General features: G+C 41.4%; 1 protein-coding gene across 3 annotated transcripts in view; it reads right to left on the reverse strand.

The window, feature by feature from the left end:
* The window catches only part of LOC131253456 (N-terminal acetyltransferase B complex auxiliary subunit NAA25), a 70685-nt gene that overhangs the window by 38555 nt on the left and 11997 nt on the right, over positions 1-20133 (reverse strand). Inside the window, exons 2-7 of one of the 3 annotated variants that reach the window (XM_058254445.1) lie at positions 19644-19800; positions 19401-19519; positions 19182-19256; positions 18587-18680; positions 18363-18481; positions 13370-13440 (exon numbers count right to left, since the gene is read on the reverse strand). In XM_058254445.1, coding sequence (XP_058110428.1) covers positions 13370-13440; positions 18363-18481; positions 18587-18680; positions 19182-19256; positions 19401-19519; positions 19644-19800 — 635 coding nt within the window. Of the gene's footprint in view, positions 1-13369; positions 13441-18362; positions 18482-18586; positions 18681-19181; positions 19318-19400; positions 19525-19643; positions 19801-20133 lie in introns of those variants that run through there. The other 2 variants (XM_058254447.1, XM_058254446.1) reach the window with 2 other exon arrangements.

Here is a 20133-nt window from a genome sequence, read left to right on the forward strand (position 1 = left end):
GGAGTAGCAACTAGCAACTTGAACGGCTAGATTGGCGACGAGGTTGAAGATATTCGAGAAATCTTCTTTCAAAGACGCTTCTCCCACCCAAACATCTTCACAAAACCGGATATTATCTCTATCACCTAGAGCAAAGCCAATACCTTTGAAGACTTCCTTTTTCAAGGATAAGATCCCTTTCCACAAGGCAGAGGCCCTATAGAGAGAAAAGTCTCTGGTCTACCAACCGCCGAATGATCCGCCGTATTTCCCTTTGATGATCTTGTTCCAAAGACTGTCATCCTCCGTCCCAAGTCTCCAAATCCACTTCCCAAGAAGAGCCTTGTTCATGATCTTGAGATCTTTAATCCCTGCTTCACCTTTTTTGAATTGCTTGTAAACCTGGGGCCACCGAACAAGATGAAATTTCTTTCTCTTCCTTTCCGTGCCAAAGGAAATCACGCCTTAAATCTTTCTAGCTTGGACAAATCTGAAGCTGGGCATTTGAATAGAGACATGTAATATAGAGGCAGATTTGAGAGGGCTGCCTTTATGAGAGAGAAACGGTCACCCAAAGAAAGATATCTACATTTCCATCTAGCCAAGTACCCTTCAAACCTATTGATGACCTTATCCCATAGGGATTTAGGAGGCATGCCCAAACACAACGGAAGACCAACGAAAGAAGTCGGAAGCAAAATCAAAGAGCACCCAAATGATTCTGCAAATATACTAACCTCCTCTTCGTTCAGGTTAACCCCGAACATCGTTGATTTTTCCATGTTCACCCTTAAGCCCGACACTGCCTCGAAGCAATGGATCGTAGTGCGCAAATTAGCTACCTTGACAAGGTCAACTTCGCTAAAAATGAGGGTATCATCTGCATACTGAATATGAGATAGCGAGAATGACAGACCTTTCTATTTGATACCACCAATAATCCCAGCCTCCTTACCTGACTGAATCATTCTGGAGAAAGCCTCCCCCACTATAAGGAAGAGGAGTGGGGACAGGGGGTCACCCTGACGAATGCCACAGAAACTCCTAAAAAAACCAAACGGGGTCCCATTTAGGAGGATAGAGAAATGAGCCGATCTTAAACATTCTCTAATCCACCCTCTCCATTTGTCTCCAAAGCCCATCCACTTCATCATATATTGCAGGAAGCGCCAATCGACGTGATCATAAGCCTTTTCAATATCCAGCTTACAAAAAATAGTCTTCAAGCCTTCTTTATGGGAGGAATCCAAGCATTCATTAGCTATAAGGGCACAATCGATGATCTGCCTCCCAGGAATAAACGCACTCTGGTGACCTAAAATGAGATTCCCTATAAATTTCTTCAATCGGGAGGCCATGACCTTTGCCAAGATTTTGTATGGGCCCCCTAATAGACTAATTGGTCTGAAATCTTGAAGAGAGCTTGCAACCGGGAATTTAGGAATTAAAGCTATGAAGGAGGCCCCTGGGACTTTAGACAGTCTGCCCCTTTCATAAAACTCATTGAAGAATAGCATGATATCTTCTATAATGACTTCCCAAAAAGTGATGAAGAAGGAAATAGGGAAACCATCAGGGCCCGGGGCCTTGTCGCTGGCTAGGGAGGCCACTGCTAATCTCACTTCTTCCAAGCGGAATGGGGCTTCTAAAGCTTTGGCGTCTTCAGTTGATAGGCCAACCATCTGAAGGTGATTCAGCAACAGTCTTTTCCATCGATCTTCCCTCAACAAAGAGCTGAAATGGGCTATGGCTTCCTCCGCAATTTCCTCTTTATCTTCAATACGGCAACCATTCACTGTTATGCTGCTGATTCGGTTTTTCTTGGCGTGCATACTGGCTATGCTGTGAAAATATTTCGTGTTTTTATCCCCCTCCTTTAACCACTTGGCCTGAGACCTTTGCTTCCAGGCAATTTCATTTTCAAAAGCCTTGGCAGATGAAGACTGGATAAGTTGAATTCTTCTGGATAAGATTTTAGTCGACATAATACCATCTTCAGCATCAACGTCTATCGATTGTAATTCTGCCATAATCGATTTCGTTTCCCAAGCCCTTTTATATAGAACTTCCTGTTTCCACTTCTTAAGATTTTCCTTCAACATTCTGAATTTGCTGCAAAGCCTGAAACCTGCAAAGCCATCAACATGGAAATCAGTCCACCAATCTGAAACCATCAGATTGAATCCTTTAATATTTAACCAGGAGGATTTGAATCTGAAAGGTTTGGGGCCCCAGTTGTACTCGTCTGTAGATAACATAATTGGACTGTGATCTGAGGTAGTTCTTGGGAGGGTTGTCTAAGAGACAGAAGGAAATTCTTCCAGCCAGTCCGCAGAAACAAGGAATCTGTCCAATCTAGAGAGGGAGGGATTCACTCTACCGTTAGTCCAGGTAAATCTGGAACCGAGAAGAGGGAGATCAACGAGTTCTTAATCATCAATCCAGCTTGAAAGGGATCGCATCACTGGTCTTTTCTGCCATGGGATTTTTCTTCAGCATACCTGGTGACATTGAAGTCTCCGACAAAGCAGAAGGGCCCAAGAAGTCCCGCCTAGAGGCACTCATTTCATCCTGGAAATCTGATCTTCTAGCGTCAGGAGTAGGACCGTAAACTGATGAGATGAGGCATTTCTGATTAGAGGATCTGTCTGATAAAATAACCAAAACCGAAAAGGATCCCGACCAGGAGTTCACCAGCGTACATAGGGACGATTTCCACGCGATCAAAATGCCACCAGCACTGTCGTTGGCATCCAGCACCACCCATTCTGCATCAGCAGCCTTCCACAGTGAGCCCAAGATCCTGACGTTGAAATTCTAAATTTTCGTTTCCTGGAGACAAATTATATTCGAGTTGCGAGCATCACATGAGTCTTTTATCAGCCTTTTTTTTTGCTTTGAACCCACCCCACTGATGTTCCAAGAGATAATCTTCATTGAGGAACTATACTGCCTCGAGAACCCTGAAGCTCTGTGAAGTTGATGAGGTCGGAAGCTAATCCCGCGGAGGACACAAGGTGCTGGAGCTCTCGGTTACTAATAGATTTGGATAATCGATTTTTGGGAGACCTGGTGATTGCAACAAGTCTTCCACGAGCTTCGACGCACTGAAACAGAGCGATGTAGTCTTCCGAGCAGTCCCCGAAGGATAGCCCAACGGTCCTTCCGACGTGGCCTATTGCATCTTTGATCCATTTTTTCTTCTGGATCGTGTTGATAAGGTTAGCTCTACACTCTTTATTTGTCGTCTTTTTATCCAAAAAGGCCCCTTGCTCTGAAGGAAAGTCGATCCAGACCTGAAGAGGCTCCGCTTCAATGACGTAATCACCTAAATCATCCTGGAAGAGGGTGAAAAGGCCATTGTCTGAGATCGAAGCATTTGAAGCTGAGGGGGAGGAAGGGAGGGAATCAAGGGAGGCCGTATTCTCCGAGTTGTATGATTGGTTATCATACTCCAACGGGTCTGCTCCTTCCTAGCGATGGATGCTAAGATCGGGCAGGATGCACCAATCGTTTGACGCTAGGGAGGTCTCAATCTCACCTGCTGATTCGATGGAGCTTTCCACATCCTCAATATTTTATTGGGGAGACCAACAGGTTTAAAGATTGGGGTAGTTGAGGCCAGTGAAATCAATCTGCAGTCCAGATGAGGCTCGAGGCGAGGGGAGAGGTTGAGATTAAACGTCCGATCTGATTCTACTAAAGAACCCAATCCGGAAAAGTCAGTTGGGATCGGGGCCAAGGTAGACCCGAGACTTGGACCCGGGGCGTAAACTTCTGCAGTGACAGGTGTTGACGTTTTACCATCGAACTCGCCACACGTCTCCCCCGGATTGAGATCACCGAAGTAATCCTCCCTTCTCGAGATCGCGGAAAGCCCTGTAGAAGATCGCTCCATCTCTTCATGCCATTTGGACGAATTAACACGAGTGGGCGCGTGTGTCACTTGCATATCTACAGCACTTTGAGTGCCACTTGTCGCACGGGATGGAGAGGCGCGAGTTGAGATATGTGGAGGCGGAGGGAGCGGGATATCGATGCGACATGCATCTGCAGACGGAGCTCCACGCGTAGGGCGATTTGGCCGAGGACTGACATTTCCATCATGACAGGCAGCTGTCATAATTTCGCGACTTGGTGCTCCGCGGGAGCATTGAATCCAAGCTGCCCCTCTCTCATCTTCCTTGTCACCGGGGACAGAGGAGTAGACTCCTAATTCCTTTGTCTTCCCATAGATCGCCCCACCTGGGGATTGGATCATTCGAAACCTCCCTCTGCACTGGCAAGAACAACGTCCTGTTATTCACAAGAACTTCAATGTGGGGTGGAAAACATTCTCCTTTCCTTCTTCTAACCCGAGCTATGATGACAACCAATTCCTCCCCTAGTTTTGTTTTGGGGTCCAGTTCGATGAAAGAGCCCACCATGGACGCTGCAGAGATGAAGGAATCATCATACCACAGTTCTAGGGGGATTGCCCAAATTAGGATCCATACATCTTCCATGCCGAAATAGGATAACTCGTCCCACCTCTTAACTTTCAAAACCGTGCCATCTGCGTGTAATACACTAGCCATTATCAGCATATCTGGGTTGACACCCGGACCCACCTTGATCCACAGCTCATTGTAGCCGATGGGTTTTATGATATAGGCTGATGGTCAGATGTTGCAACGGTCATCTATCCATCTCCAAACTTGAGGAATCGAAGCTCCCTCACTAGTTATGATCACTACCGTGTTTTCCAGATCCTTTCTAGCCCGAGCAAAAGATTCTTGGTTGATCCGCAGCACACTCTCTAAACCCATGTTAGGTGGCTCTACTGTAATTGGCTTCTTCTTCCATTCCTTATCCTAGTTCTGTCGATCGTAGGTCTGTTGAATATTTAGAGAACTTGGCTAACCTAGGAGCACTTCCTTGAACGATCCACCCTTAATCTGACTGGAACTATGTTGAACATTTGACCTTGTTGTTTCCTTGGAGGTCATAGATTTTCCGATGGAGTTGTTCTTCTGATTTCTTTCAAGACCAAATCTCACCCTTTGGACCAGCAACAGAAGTCCACCAAATCTTTCTTCATACAACATCTGCACCGCCCTCACCAACTCCTCCTCTGAGCCCATTTTGATCAGAGCAAAACTTCTGTAAAGACCAGTTTTCCTGTCCCTAGGCATAACCACATCCATAACTGCCCCAGCCCTGCCGAACGCTCTCGATAGATTTATGGGAAACTAGCCATCTGGGAAACCCTTGACGAATAGGGTTGGATAACTTGCAGTCGCCCTAGATTTCCGACCAACGTTCTTCCCATTGTTCTTCCTACGCATTACCTCTTGCCATGAATCAGAGTAGTCCGTGTTTTGATAAAGATGGTGGGTCTCGGCCAGTGTACGAATTGTCGGTATCGTTACAAGTTTCGCTGGCTGGAGATAAAGATATAATATCGTTATCGCCGATAACTGGAAATGCAGGGAAAAGGGGAGAAACATGGAGAAAATGGTGGAATTTTTTAGTGAAACTTCAGGACATGCCTAAATACACATATTTACATATTTAGGAATGAAAAAATTGCAAAAAGAATGCATTAAATTAGAAGTTTCCATTTAATGGGGGCCAAAAGGCATGCATTGTCGTAAGAAATCACTCAAATAGTAACCAAAATGAGTTTATATAATACAAATGCAGCTAGCATACAGTAGTTAAGACATGTAAAAGCAAATGAATTCAAAGATGTCAAATCAAGGATGGATTAGATTATTCAATCAGTGTGGTATTTGATACTCTGGCCGCGTATGACACTTGATACCTAGCATTTGAAAATGGTACATGTGGCAAATTCTAACATAATCTAAACCGTGTTTTCGCTTCATCAAGATCTGTGTGACCTAATCAAGAGGTTGGATGGCAAAAAAAAAAAAACCATTACAATGGCCCTATGAAGTTTTTAATGGTGGACATTTAATCACCACTGTTTCCCTTAGTGTGGTCCACCTTAGATGCAATCATGCAGATCTGTCTCATTTTGGACTCATGCCTTAAAATTATCTATCAAAATAAATGGACGACATTGATAAAATATTTATCATTATGATGGCCCCAAATAACATCGACCCATCAATCCACGGATACAAATAAGTGACATGTGCGTGCCGTATAATCAGTACACTTATCGTACTAAGTCAACTGTGTGGGGCCCATTGTGATTTATGTATTTTATCCACCCCATCCATCCATTTTACAAGATAATTTTAAGGCTTGATCCCAAAGATGAAGCATATCCAATGCTCAAATGTACCAAACCACATGAAACAATGTGAATTGAACATGCCTACCATTGAAAAATCATTAGGGGCCACAAGTTTTAGATCCATGTCATTTTTGTATTTTACCTTCATCCATCTCCATGTGATCTTATGAACAACTTGGATGACAAATAAACACCATTGTGGGCCATAGCGCCTAGGAAGGTTTCAACGGTAGGAATCATTGTCCCGACTGCCTTGGCGGTGTGGTCCACCCTAACTTTGGATCTACCTCATTTTTGGGTTCACTACTAAAATGATCTCGCTAAGTGGATGGACCATGTGGATATAACACATACATCGTGGTGGGGTCCACAGAACTTGGTGATGTCCAAACGCCATTGAAGTTGGCACCCGCACACCACGCTAAAAGTAAAAGGAAGCAGATTGTGTACCGAGTAACTCGTAGGCTAAGCATACTAAGTAAACTCTGTGGGGTCCACCATGATTTATGTATTTTATCCACTCCGTCCATCCATTTTAATAGATAATTTTTGGGCTTGAAACTAAAAATGAAGTATATCCAAACCTCAAGTGGAACACACAATGGGAAACGGTGTGAATTGAACATCTACCGTTGAAAGTTTCTGGGGGGCCACAGAAGTTTTGGATTAAGCTTGTATTTGTGTTTTCTCTTCATCCATGTCTGTGTTATCTTATGAACAGGTTGGATGAGAAATAAACATCACTATGGGCCCAAGAAATGTTTCAACGGTGAAAGTTATTATTCCAACTGTTTCCAATGGTATGGTCCACTTGATCTTTGAGTATGCTTAAATTTTAGTCTCAACCCCTAAAATAAGATGGAAAAACGGATGGACGGCATGGATAGACCAGATACATTGGCATTAGGCCTAACAGAGTTTACTCAGTACGCTCATGGATAGACCAGAAACATTGATAGTGGGCCTAACAGAGTTTACTCAGTACAATAAGAGCGTACTGAGTAACCAGTACGCAATCTGATTTCCCGGACGCAGATTAGATACTGACCGGTTGAATAGCGAGACTCGCTACACGTCACCAAGTTCTGTGGACCCTACTATGATGTACGTGTTGTATCCACAACATCCATTCATTTGGAGATATTATTTTAAGGCATTACCCATAGAACGAGGCAGATCCAAAGCTTTAGTGGACCCCACCACAGAAAACAGCGAGAAGATTGATGTACACCGTTGAAACCTTCCCAAGGCCCACCATGATGTTTTATCGAAATCCAACCTGTTCAAAAGTTAACAAAAACATTAAAGAAGGGAAAACACAAATATCAACTTGATCAAAAACTTTTGTGGCCTTTATAAGTTTTTAATGAAGGTGTCACTCTCCCCACTGTTTTCTATGGTGGGGTCCACTGGAGCTTTGGATGTGACTCCTCTGGATCTTGTGCTAAAATGATCTCTCCAGATGGATGGACAGTGTGGATACAAAACATACATCATGGTGGGGCCCACAAAACTTGGTGACATCACTTCAGTAGCAGTCTCACTACTCAACCTATCAGTAGCCGATCCGCGCCCGTAAAAACCCATCGCGTTATTTTCAAAACGAAAGAGGGTTTTCGAAACGAAAGAGGGTTTCGGAAGAGAACCCTCAAAACCCTAAAATTTCGAAAGAAAGTCTCTCTAAATCCCTAATCTTCAGCAGATTCTTCGCCGAAATCATCTTTAGGTTTGGAATTTTTGAGTATTCGAAGAAAAAAAGTGGAAAGTAGAGATTGGATGGCACTTATGGCACACCGATCAATCAATTGGCCCACCGCAATTTCCGTTCACCCATCCTCTTCTACGATTGGCCCTCCTCTTCTACAGGTACGGAAATCTGCAAGTTTGCCCATTTTTTTCCTTTTTTTGGGGATATTTTCCGTATTTACCCAACGCTCTGATGTTATCGGTCCTTTTATCGTTGAAAATGGTTGTTTGCTACAGTTATCCCGTGATTTCTCGCTGACAACTGGACTTTTCGCAAAAAATCGATAAAATCGCCGAAAAATCGGCGATGTTAGGAAGAGAAACGAAAAAAGGGAGTTTCGGTGTCGGAACTCCCGCGATACTGAAATTATCGGCAATAATTCGATAATATCGCCAATAATTTAAACACTGGTCTCAGCTTCGGTTGCTTCTGAGATGGAAAGATTGGTGGTGGGTTCATTTTCAGGTCTAGTCGTGGCCTCCAGTCAGAGAGCATTCATAGCCAAAGGCTTCATCGCCGAATCTTTCATCGCCGGAGAGCTTTCATCGCCGGAAACCACGCTGCCAAACAAGCCCAAAAAGCCATACTTTCATTCTCTCTTTCATATTTCACTTGAAGACAAGATCAAGAAGCAAGAAGACAATAATCAATCTTCCTTCTTCAAGAAGACGAGATCACAACTCACAAGAAGGAAGCAATCTCTCTCTCTCTCTCTCTCTCTCTCTCTCTCTCTCTCTCTCATATGATCCCTCTATTTTTCTCTTCATTCTCTAATCAATTCTTTAGTTCTCTAATATATTCTCTAATTCTCTTTTATTCTCTTATTCACTCTCTCTCTCTCCTCTAATTCTCTAATCTATTCTCTCTCTATTCTCTTATTCTATAATCTATTCTCTAATCTCATTCTCTCAAGTCTCATACTCTCGTCTCATCTCTCAATTTTTCTTTCCTTAGCATCTAATTCTAATCTCTACTCTAAGTTCTAACTTGTATGATCTATTCCTTTCATTAGCATTCTCAATACCCGAGACTCAAGAGACTTATACAACAACTCAAGAGTCAAGTGACAAGCACACATTCAAGAGTCACCCAACATTCAACATTATTTTGTTTTATTGTAATTTGTAATTTGTAAATTGTAGTTGTATAAGTGTATTTGTGTTTGTGTAGTTACTTACATCAAGAGTCAAGACTTAAAGAGAGGTTCAAAGCTTCATTTGAAGAATCAAGATATGAAGATTCAACTCAAGACGACAACTCTCTAGTCTCACTCACACCACAATCCTCTCTCTGACGACAACTCTCAAGTCTCTCTCTCTCTCTCTCTCTCTCTCTCTCTCATATAGCAACCAACTAATAGTCTAATAATACTAGACTAATAGTACTATAGTGGACAAGTATAATAGCATTTAATATTTAGTATTTACAATTAACTGACTAATTTGGTATTTGGTAGTTACTACTTGTTAGTTAGTAGTTAGTATTTAACTAATACCTAGCATATAGCTTATTTGTTCCATACTTTCATTATTTGTCTAATACACTCACTCATACACTAGTACACTTACCTAGTGTCATCGTCATGTCTTCTTCCCAATCTTCTTCTTTGAAACCAAAGTTAAATGACTTGGGTTGGAAGTACAAGCACTATTGAACTGTTGATAAAAAGTATCGGATAGTATGTGATATGTGAGAATCCATAAGTTCCAATGGCATTGGACAGCATAAACAACACATTGTGCATGCATTGAGATCAAATGCAAGAGCATATCCCAGTATTACTCTAGAGATCAATAAGGAAATAATGGAGTACATGGACATGAATGCTCGAAAAAGACATGACACAGCAGCTATTCAAGAACTTATGGAAAGATAAGCTTATGAGGACATCGATGTAGTAGATTTGGATGCTTCTACACCACCTACATCAACAGGGTGATCTAGACCAACAGCCAAAAGTGCCCGTGGGCATAGGCCTATGGATAAGTGGTGTAGACCACATCCGGAAGATATGGTTGACCAAAGGGGTAATGGCAAAGAATATACCCAAACAACTTTGGAAAACCGATATACGAATTATGATGGAAAAACCACGATTCGGTACATTGCAAAGTAGTTGTATCAAGCTGGTGTAGCTTTTAATAGTGAAAATGAAGAGTTTTAAAGTAAGGGTTGAAGCTATAGGTCAATTTGAATCTGACTTGAAACCCCCTTCCTATCATGAAGCGAGGGAGAGTTGCCTAAAAAAAGAAATACAGTTTACTAGAAACTTTATCTTCGAGTACAAAGAAAGTTGGAAAATCTATGATTGTTTGTTAATAGCCGATGGATGAATGGATAGATCCGGCCGGACATTGATAAACTATTTTGTAAATTGTCCAATTGAGACAAAGTTTTTTAAAGTCCGTAGTGCATCGGCTCATTCCCACACAATTGATTATTTATTATAATTGTTAGATAGTGTAGTTGAGGAGGTAAGAGAGGAATATGTTGCCCAAGTTATCATAGACAACACAGCTAATTATGCAATTGTTGGTCACTTTCTTATGAAGAAGATGCAACGTTTATTTTGGACACCATGTGCGGCACATTGTGTTGATCTAATGTTAGAATATGTAAATCGGTTGTATCTTAAGGTAATTGCTAGGGCTAGGAGAATCATGGTTTTTATATACAAGCATGCCGTTCTTCTCCATCACATGGGAAGCCACATTCGGTGTAATTTACTTCGTCCGACCGTGACTCAATTCCCAACAGCTTTCTTAACACTACAAAGGTTAAATTAAAAGAAAATTGAACTTAGGACCTTTGTAGTGTTGGCCGATTGGAATGACTGACCATGGTTAAAGAAGGTTGAAGGAAAGTTAGTCCAACAAACCATTCTTTCCCAATCATTTTGGAATCATGTGGTTATGAGGCCGTAAAGACTATTAAGTAAAGGTAATACTGGCAACTGTTACACATTATGGGTTCGTAATGACTATAACAGCCATTATGAAAAAAAAAAAAAACCTATAACCACTGTTAATAGCCCGTTACGTCCCCCATAAAGGCCGTAATAACCCCATAATGGTCTGTTACAAGGAAGATATAGGTTTTTTGGATGTTTTTTTCAACATTACGAGGCATAGGTTTTTCAAGGGTTTTTTTCAATTAAAAGAGAGAGAGAGACCGTAACGGCCGTCACAGCCATTACGACCTATATCATAAAGGTAACACTGGTGGCATTAATGTTTCAGAATACCTTGGCGGTAAAGGCCTTGAAATCATTGGAACCCTTAGTGTGTTTGGATTGGTGAACGATGATGAAAAGCCACCCATGGGTTATATCTACGATACGATGGAGAGGGCCAAAAATAAAATCATGAAACAATTCAACTACAAATAACATGATTATCAGGCATCGGCCCATCCTATATATTATGGATGCTTGATGGGGCAGCCAAATGTCATCCCCGTTGTATTCGGCTGCGTAAATCCTTAATCCGGCTGAATTCTTTGCGCCCGCCTAATGCAGGGGCATTTTCACACTGGGCTCGAGTGGGGTCGCCTGTTGGATGCAGGGGCACACTCGGGGTGGGTGACCCATGCGATTTGGGGTCCACGGGGGAGATCTCGTGTTCGAGACTCCTTACCAGGGGTGAGTAATGTGCATTTCACACCGGGCTCGAGTGGAGTAGCCCGTCGGATGCGGGGACACACTCGAGGTGGGCGGCTCATGTGATTTGGGGCCCACGAAGGGGGTTCGGCCGAGGTCCTAACCCTTGAGATGTGGGGCCTAGGCTATGAGATAAAAGGATTAATTCGCCATACTCTAACAGTTCGAGCTTTTAGAGCAAGTGGTTAATTGTCCTGCATCAAATTGGTATCAAAGCAGGCGGTCTCGGGTTCGAGACTCCTCACCGAGGGTGATTAATGCAGGGGCATTTTCACACTGGGCTCGAGTGGGGTCGCTTGTGGGATGCAAGGGCACAATCGGGGTGGGTGCGGCCCACGGAGGTCTCGTGTTCGAGACTCCTCACCAGGGGTAATTAATGCGCATTTCACACCGGGCTCGAGTGGGGTAGCCCGTGGGATGCGGGGACACACTTGGGGTGGGCGGCCCATGTGATTTGGGGCCCACAAAGGGGGTTCGGCCGAGGTCTTAAAACCCATAAGATGTGGGGCCTGGGCTATGAGATAAAGGGATTAATTCGCCATACTCTAACAGTTCGAGCTTTTAGAGCAAGTGGTTAATTGTCCTGCATCACCGCCGATCGGACGGTGGCATCGGCAATGCATATAAACGAATTTCTTGACGTTTTAAAAACAATGGTTCCAAAAAAAGAAGAATGGGATAGAATTTCTTGCGAGTTGGACTTCTATATGAAGAGTGCAAGGATTTGTTCAAGAGACATTGTTATTAGGCATAGAAGCATGAAATTTCCATGAAATTGCCAAGTATGTAATTCTACGAAGTTACAATGTAAATAGTATAAGTGAGAACGTGTATAACTTAAACTTATTTGCACAGTTGATTGATGGTCAACGTATGGAGTTGACCCGACTAAGAGGCATCCGACACTACATAAGCTGGTCATGAGGATTCTTGGCCTTGGTTCCAAGGAGGGGGGTCACTCATGCTACCATCCAAGTGTCGGTCGCCGATACTCGAGTTTCTCCAGTTATCCCAATATCATAGTTCCAGAATAAACCAAGAGAAGAAAAGAAATTTGTGGTAGTAAAAAACTACTCTAAAAAGCTATACAAGTTTGTATGAGTAGCTGGCATGCCTATTCCAAATAAACAAGATTGGGTAAATGATAAGACCATTAAAAAACAAAGACTTGCCAAATGATGAACAAAGAAGAGACTTGGGATCTGAATCAACTTTTATGAACATCGAACATATCAAAAATCAAAGTTCATGGGGAAATTGTGAAAGAAACTACACAGGGCTACGTCATGTCAGTAATAGAAGGTGAGGAGACTGACTTTGGTAAAGTGGCATGATTACTTACGACAAATATGATAAATGTAAGACAAAACAGAATTATAGAAAACTGAAGGTGAGGTTAAATATGTAGAGTAAAATATGTGTTTGTATCAACATAATCAAATCCAATAGACTAAAATAATGCAAGATGCATCTATACACATGGAAGAAGGAAAAAAACAATACAATACAATGTCGCATGCAACCACAACAGTCAACAAGCTTCAACCAAATGGTTTGAACCAACTGTCGCTACAATAAGACAGCACTGGAATTAAAGAATCTTGCAAACAGCCGTTTTGTCAAAGCAATATTTCTTCTCGTGACGATTGTTTGTCTATAAATAGGCAGCAAACCAAGTGCAGATACATCATATGCATGCTGTTGTTTGTCACTGCCTTGAAGACTTTTCTACGAATACCTTGATTCCAAGACTTTTTGGAAGACATCAGCAGCGGCAGCATAGTCACGTGCCCGAGCAAGAAGTCTACCCTGTCAACTTGAAGTCACACAGTACAAAAAGGCAGCAGCTAACTTAGAAACAGCAGGTGACAACATTATAGATTTAAGTCCTAATATAGAATTGGTGTACTCAAATATTTTAAGGATGCGAGGAAATGAATTGCACCAGATATCCAATTAAGCTTCATATAGCAGTGAATACATGCAGCATGAAAATGCTATTAAGATAGTGTCATAGAAGTTCTCTCGGCATTGTCCTCACTGTTCACATGGCACACATGTATGTTGACCAGGAATGGTGATCTAATGGGCCATCACATGGATGGACAGCAGGACAAAAAATTCATAGTGATTGGACAAATCTGATCATCCAATCGTTGAGATATTTGCCTGTTTAAGGAAGAATTTTCCTCCATTTCGAGCCAACAGTCCTTACAGGTCACACATCAGATGGCAACCACCATTCGATAGCCTTGCTTTTAGGATACGGCCTATGAACTCAATGGTCCTATATCCTAATCAGCTACACCGACATGTACAATCAACATGTTTTGGGACCCACATCATGGACTCAGGATTTGTGCATGTCCTGGAAACATTCCTCTAAGCAGTATTTAACGGAAAGAGCTGAAACATAAATGGTAGTGTGATGAATCTCAACATATCCCCCTGAGGAATACAGTAAATATAAAAAGAGTACAAAGAAAAATGAGAAGGCCAAATTCGACACTAATAAAATAGCCAATATAAATGTTAATGTAGTCAAATCCCAGCACACTCATATAAAGGATATGCCTGATTTAGATACATGGCAGCATACATACAACCATACAGAAATGTGTGTGTATAGCCCCAACCACAGTTCAGAAAATCAGTATTATATTGGCCAATATGACCATACAATCTGTTATTTGAAGAAGGATGAAACAGAGAGAAGGATAAGGACTTGATGAATATCCTCTCCTCTCTGATGCTTTATTTATAACCACTTAACAATACCAAGATAAATCACAGGCCTGCCGCTCATTGGATGAGCTGGTAGAGACAGTACAGTGTGTGAGTGATCTAAGGTTCAATCCCTGGTAGTGTCACCTTTCAAAACAAAAGTAAAAGATAAACTCACAAACATTCTTATTCTAAGATTGATTATGATCTCCAGGGTGCATCTTAATCCAAATAAAATATGGTACTTGGAGTTAACACTAAACATGCGCAAAACCTCCTTATAGTGCACTCACTAAACCAAGAGTTGTGTATTCTAACACTCCCCACAAGATGGCATATGTCGTACATGCTAAGCCTGCAAACAATATTCTGTAAGCAAAGAGATGAGGATCTTGGTGAGGATGTCTTTAAGCTGATCTTCAGAACATACAAAGGGCATATGAAGAATCTTGGCTGCCAACTTCTCTTGAACAAAGTGACAGTCAACTATGATATGTTTTGTTCCTTCATGAAAGAAGGATTAGAAGCTATATCCTATATGTATGGCAGCCTGACCATCACATTGCAACAGAATAAAACAGATGTGAAAACCCATATCACACCTGATTCATTTAACTCAAACTATCTCACATGCTAATAAGCCATTGCAGGGTATTCAGCCTCAGCAAAAGAATGAGCCACAACAACTGTGTTTTGCTTCGCCAAGTGAAATCCACCTACAGGGGTACAGTAATCAGTTGTGGACCGACGATCAGATGGAGACCAACCAGCATCATAGAACCCACTGATATTCAAGTGATCATGGTCTGAATATAGAAGGCCTTTCTCCCAGAGCAGACTTTAAGTATCAAAGAATTTTGCAGAAAGATTCAAAATGATGACAACACGGGCTTTACATGAACTGACTAACAAGCCCAACTATATAAGCGATACCCAGTCATGTAATCATGCGGTAATTCAAGCAGCCTACAAGGCCTCGGTATATAGCAGGATTTTCAACTTCTTCGGATTATTGATCATGCAGTTTATGATTCACCTCAATGAGAGTACTGACTGGTCATGTGCCAAGTAAGCCGGACTCTGAGAGAAGATCGAGCACATACTTCCATTGAGATAAAAATCCATCTTTTGGACTGGGCAACCTCAATCCCAAGTATTTGAGGTATCTAACATCCTTCATTTCGAAAGCAGCCAAAAACTTCTTTAACCTATTTGATTTCTTAAGTAATGATGCCAGTGATGATAATATCTTGAATAGTAATGGCACATGACCATGTTTGTAAATACTGAATGATCAATTGATTCTTTAGTTGTATATTATGAATGTGTGTGTGTTCTAGAAATACAAACCTTGATAGTTGGTACTACATGAAGAATTGAACAACCTTAGCAGTTGATTAGTGGTAGTGACCTCTCTATGCATTGACGCCTCTAAAAGTGGGTCATTGGTTAGAACGTAGGGTCATTGGTTAGAACGTAGGGACCATCAGATTGTTGCAACCTTTAGAGTTTAGAATATATCACCAATCAAAGAGGGTGCCTGATATTCTAATAGTCAATTTAGACAGGAATCATAGGACTCTTTAGTAGTTTAGTTAAAACTAGAAAGGACTCTTTAATTCTTATGTTCGCATCCCCAATTTAAGCAAGGTATTTTGGTCTTGAAAATGAGCAAGGATCTTTTGTTCATGCCTAAGTCCTGAACAAGAATGTGTTGTTTTGCCTTCTGCAGTAGTATCGGTTATAGTTGCACGATTAATAATGCAAAGCAGCACCATCTCGAAGCATGGGAGTGGGGAAGTGTCTATTTCAAATGTAAACAAGTATAAATGGGTCGGAAGCTAGAGCGGGAGAGGGAGTCCAAAGCACAATTGAAGCGGAAGCAGCCTAGTTAGAAGGATCCTACAACTAAGTATAGACTGTCAAATTCAAATTTTGAACCTGCCCCTATGAAAAAAATCAAATATAAAAAGTATAGAGTGTTTCCTTCTAATAATATAGTAGTGTAGGGAGTCTTCAAAAGCAATCATCTTATTTGGAGAATCCAATTTATATAAATAAGGGAGAACCCTCCCTCTCCGTGTGTCTGTGTGTGTGGAGGGAAGTGGGGATTGGGATAGGGGTTGGACGGCTACCGTATAGCCTTGTGAAAACTTCCATTCCTAACTGGCGTTTGGTCGGTTTTGAAGAGCAGAATGGCAGGCTCTTCAATCATAAGTCAGAGTCATTTACTGAGGTCCTCTCTCATGTTGTCACGGGCAGAATAGAGAATGAAGGCTACTCCATGAATCAGCCTAAGAATTTCAACCCTTAGTATAGCCAAACAGCCCAGCAGAGGCTAAGGAATGAAGGGAACAAAAAGCACACAAACAAGCAACACAACTTTTACATACGCCACCCTAACCGTATGATTTCTCACTAAGGAAAATGTCCTCTACATTATACACTCACCCATGGCTTTCTACATACCTTGGGGTCATCTCTTAGAGGAGATAGATATGGTTACAAGAAGTTACAAGTAGTTATAATTGCTAACATGTGTCTAAGCCTCTAAGGTCCTCAGCCAACAAGTGTGCTAGGCCCATGACTAAGTGCCAACACTCATGACAGCCTCCCCACCACAACTGCTCACTACTACCTCCTTTTATCCCATGTGATAGTTTGGCCACATGGGTGTTGGATTCAAGCATGTGCCCCAACTACCAGCACTTAATCCAACCTGTTGCACTGGTCCACCTGTGCAACTGGCTATGTGTCACACTCCATCCATGTTGTGCCAACCCACAATCTGTCCCGCTGAGGCCATCTATCGTGTATTGGCAATACGGTATCCAAAAATGGGTACATAATAGCCATAACAACCATTACATACTTTTAGAGGTGGGAATGGTCACACATTACACGGACATAATGGCCGTTACAGAAAAAAAATGCCCTGTAACAGTGTTACAGCCCCATAATGGTTTTTTTTTAAGTGGCCATAACACCCATTACGTCCTATATTGTAGTGGTAATGGCAGTGGCCATTACAGTCACCGTTACCATTATTGAATACCTTGATTGGCAGTGTCCAACAATGTGCCTGTGCGTGGCTGCTGATCATGGGGGTTACACGTGGTAAGAAGAGAATGGTTAGTTGGGGTGTCTTTAAGTTTTGGTCAAGAGAGTGGGAAGGGTTATGAATGATCCCCAAGGGTAATTTTGTCTTCTTATGCTAAGATTAAGCCTCATCATCTGGCTGTTTCACCTTTTTTATTCTTTTTTTAAAGGATAATGTGTTGATTTTATTGAAAAGCTGCTTGACAAATATCAAGAGAGCAAAAAATACAGAGAAGAATACATCCAAAAGGAGAAACAACTACACAGCCCAAACAAAGAGGACAAATCAGAAGCATCAACGTGTTAACCCCAGAAGCCCACATCTTGTTTTATCTTCTTGTCTTTTTGTCATCCTTTCAGCTCCTTCAAAGTTATCATTCTATAAAAAGGGAGAGTTCGTTTATCAAGTTAACTACTTCAAAATCCAAGGATGTGATGATAAAAGATAAAGATCAAATTACGCAGAGAAAGAGTTTTATCATACGAACAATAACTAGGGAAATACCTAAATCTATTAGTTTCTTCAATATTTGTAACAGTTCTTTACTTGGGCCGGTGGAATCTCTCTATTCCGTACACATTCATTCCCAAACTTTTCGGAATAAATAAAACAGGTGGAGTCTTTGGAACAACAATTGGTATCTTTATTACATTATACACATATGCATATATATCTATATGTGTGTGTAGATATATAGATATGTACACACACACACACACACACACACACACACACACACACACATGCATGTGTAATCTGCATGTATATCAATAACAGCTTTTTTTTTTGTGCTCAGAAGGAGCCACATGTCGCACCGCACCCTAGTCCACTAAAAGATCTGTATCAAGAATTAGAATCCATCAACAATTCTCTTAAATAAAGCAAAAACAGTAAGCTCTGAATCTACCTGTATCCGTAACCTATCACCCTCAATTGCAACGAGGCAGCCCAATTTTCCGGAGAGGATCTCCAAGGCAGTCTCATACTTAGCCTGCTGTTCCAATAATGAAATATATACAAGAAGGGCTGGAAAAAAATTTGATCAGTTAGGAAAGGGCTTAATAGTGACAATGCAGGTAACTGATATTTGCCTCGTTCATCAAAAAATAGACAAGAATGAATGGAGCAGACCTTCTGGCTCATGCAAGCTATGCGAAGCAATGTGCTTCTTAAGCAAAGCTTCAGCTAAGAGTAACAGTTTCTCTCCCCCTTCACCACAAAGCACCTAGCAAAACCACCAAAAGTGATCAAAATAAGCAGCAATGTAACAAAACCAATATTGATCATACATGGAACTACTACATGAAATGCTAGCGATTTTGCAATACAATGAACACATGAAATTAGAGCTTTGGTAGGCATCTACATACAGGGGCAGGGGCCAACCCCAACTGACCATCTGACCCATGTTGGACATCCGGGCCGTGCATCAGTTGGGGCCCACCTCCCACCATGTAGATGAATGGACCAAAAATAACATCAACTCATCAGGCAGACCAACATATGAGAATAGAATGAACTGCTTAAAAACAGTTGCCAACGGTACCCACTAAACATACATGTGTGGCCCACCTGCATGGTGGACGCAACATGCTTTTGGCACTTGTCTGGGCATAGAGGTGTCTCTTCAGAGATTGATGTATTGTGGGCTTAGCAAACATCCACAAAGCAACCAACTTAGCAGTTACTACTGTGAAACACGAGGATAGGAATAAATTCAGATTACCTGTAATTGAATGCTGCAAACTGCCCAGAGCAAAAATCTTTCTTCGCCAACAACCTTGTACATTTTGATGGCTGTCTGCCAAGGAAATCAGAACCGAATGCCATGGGGTACCAAATTAGTTTAAGATGCTTTCAATCTAGTCATAATGGCAAATAGAAGTCAAGCAAAAGCAGAAGAAAGAGAAAGAGAGAAAAAAACAGCTACAGGATAGCACCAAACCTGTTGTTGCTTCACGTATGAGTACTCACGAACATAACAGTTGAAGAGTCCCATCATTAGCTCCAAATTATTTGTAAACTTCCCACATGCATACTCATAGCAAGATGTTGCCAGGTCCACTGAGGGCATGAGGTCACCAAACTCAAAATAACAAAACAAAATAAACAAACAAACAAAAAAAAAAAAAAAATCTTGAACAGTAAGTGAAATATTGAAGAGAGAGAGAGAGAGAGAGAAACAAACAGCGATCAAGCCGGCGGAAGACAATCTGTAGAGTGCTGAGGGTGAGATCATCGATTTGGATGACATCATCAGAATATAAAAGCTCTTTGGCATTTAAGCAAACAGATAATGCCTCATCAGGCTTTCCCATCCTCTCCAAAATCAGAGCCTTAAGTGCCTAATAAAATCAAAAAAAAAAAAAAAAAGTCAACAATTAATCCAGCACAAAAGAAAAAGGTTTAGATTTCCAATTGAGGCTGGACTATTATGTGCATTTTCGCCATTTCTTGAATCATGGTGACTCATCCACCATACACAAACATGTACATTGATGTAACCAATGCTGTTGAATCACACAATCACATATGCGACCGCGTATTTTTTTTTTCAAAAAATAGGGGAAATTCAAAAAAAAATGTAAAATATATATAAGAAACTAAAGGGAACTTTTCTAAATTAATAGATAACTAATTTTACATATTTAAAATACGTTTGAGAGAGATAAAATCAA

The sequence above is a fragment of the Magnolia sinica genome, chromosome 8, assembly GCF_029962835.1.
Source record: "Magnolia sinica isolate HGM2019 chromosome 8, MsV1, whole genome shotgun sequence".
In the NCBI taxonomy this organism is placed as follows: domain Eukaryota; kingdom Viridiplantae; phylum Streptophyta; class Magnoliopsida; order Magnoliales; family Magnoliaceae; genus Magnolia; species Magnolia sinica.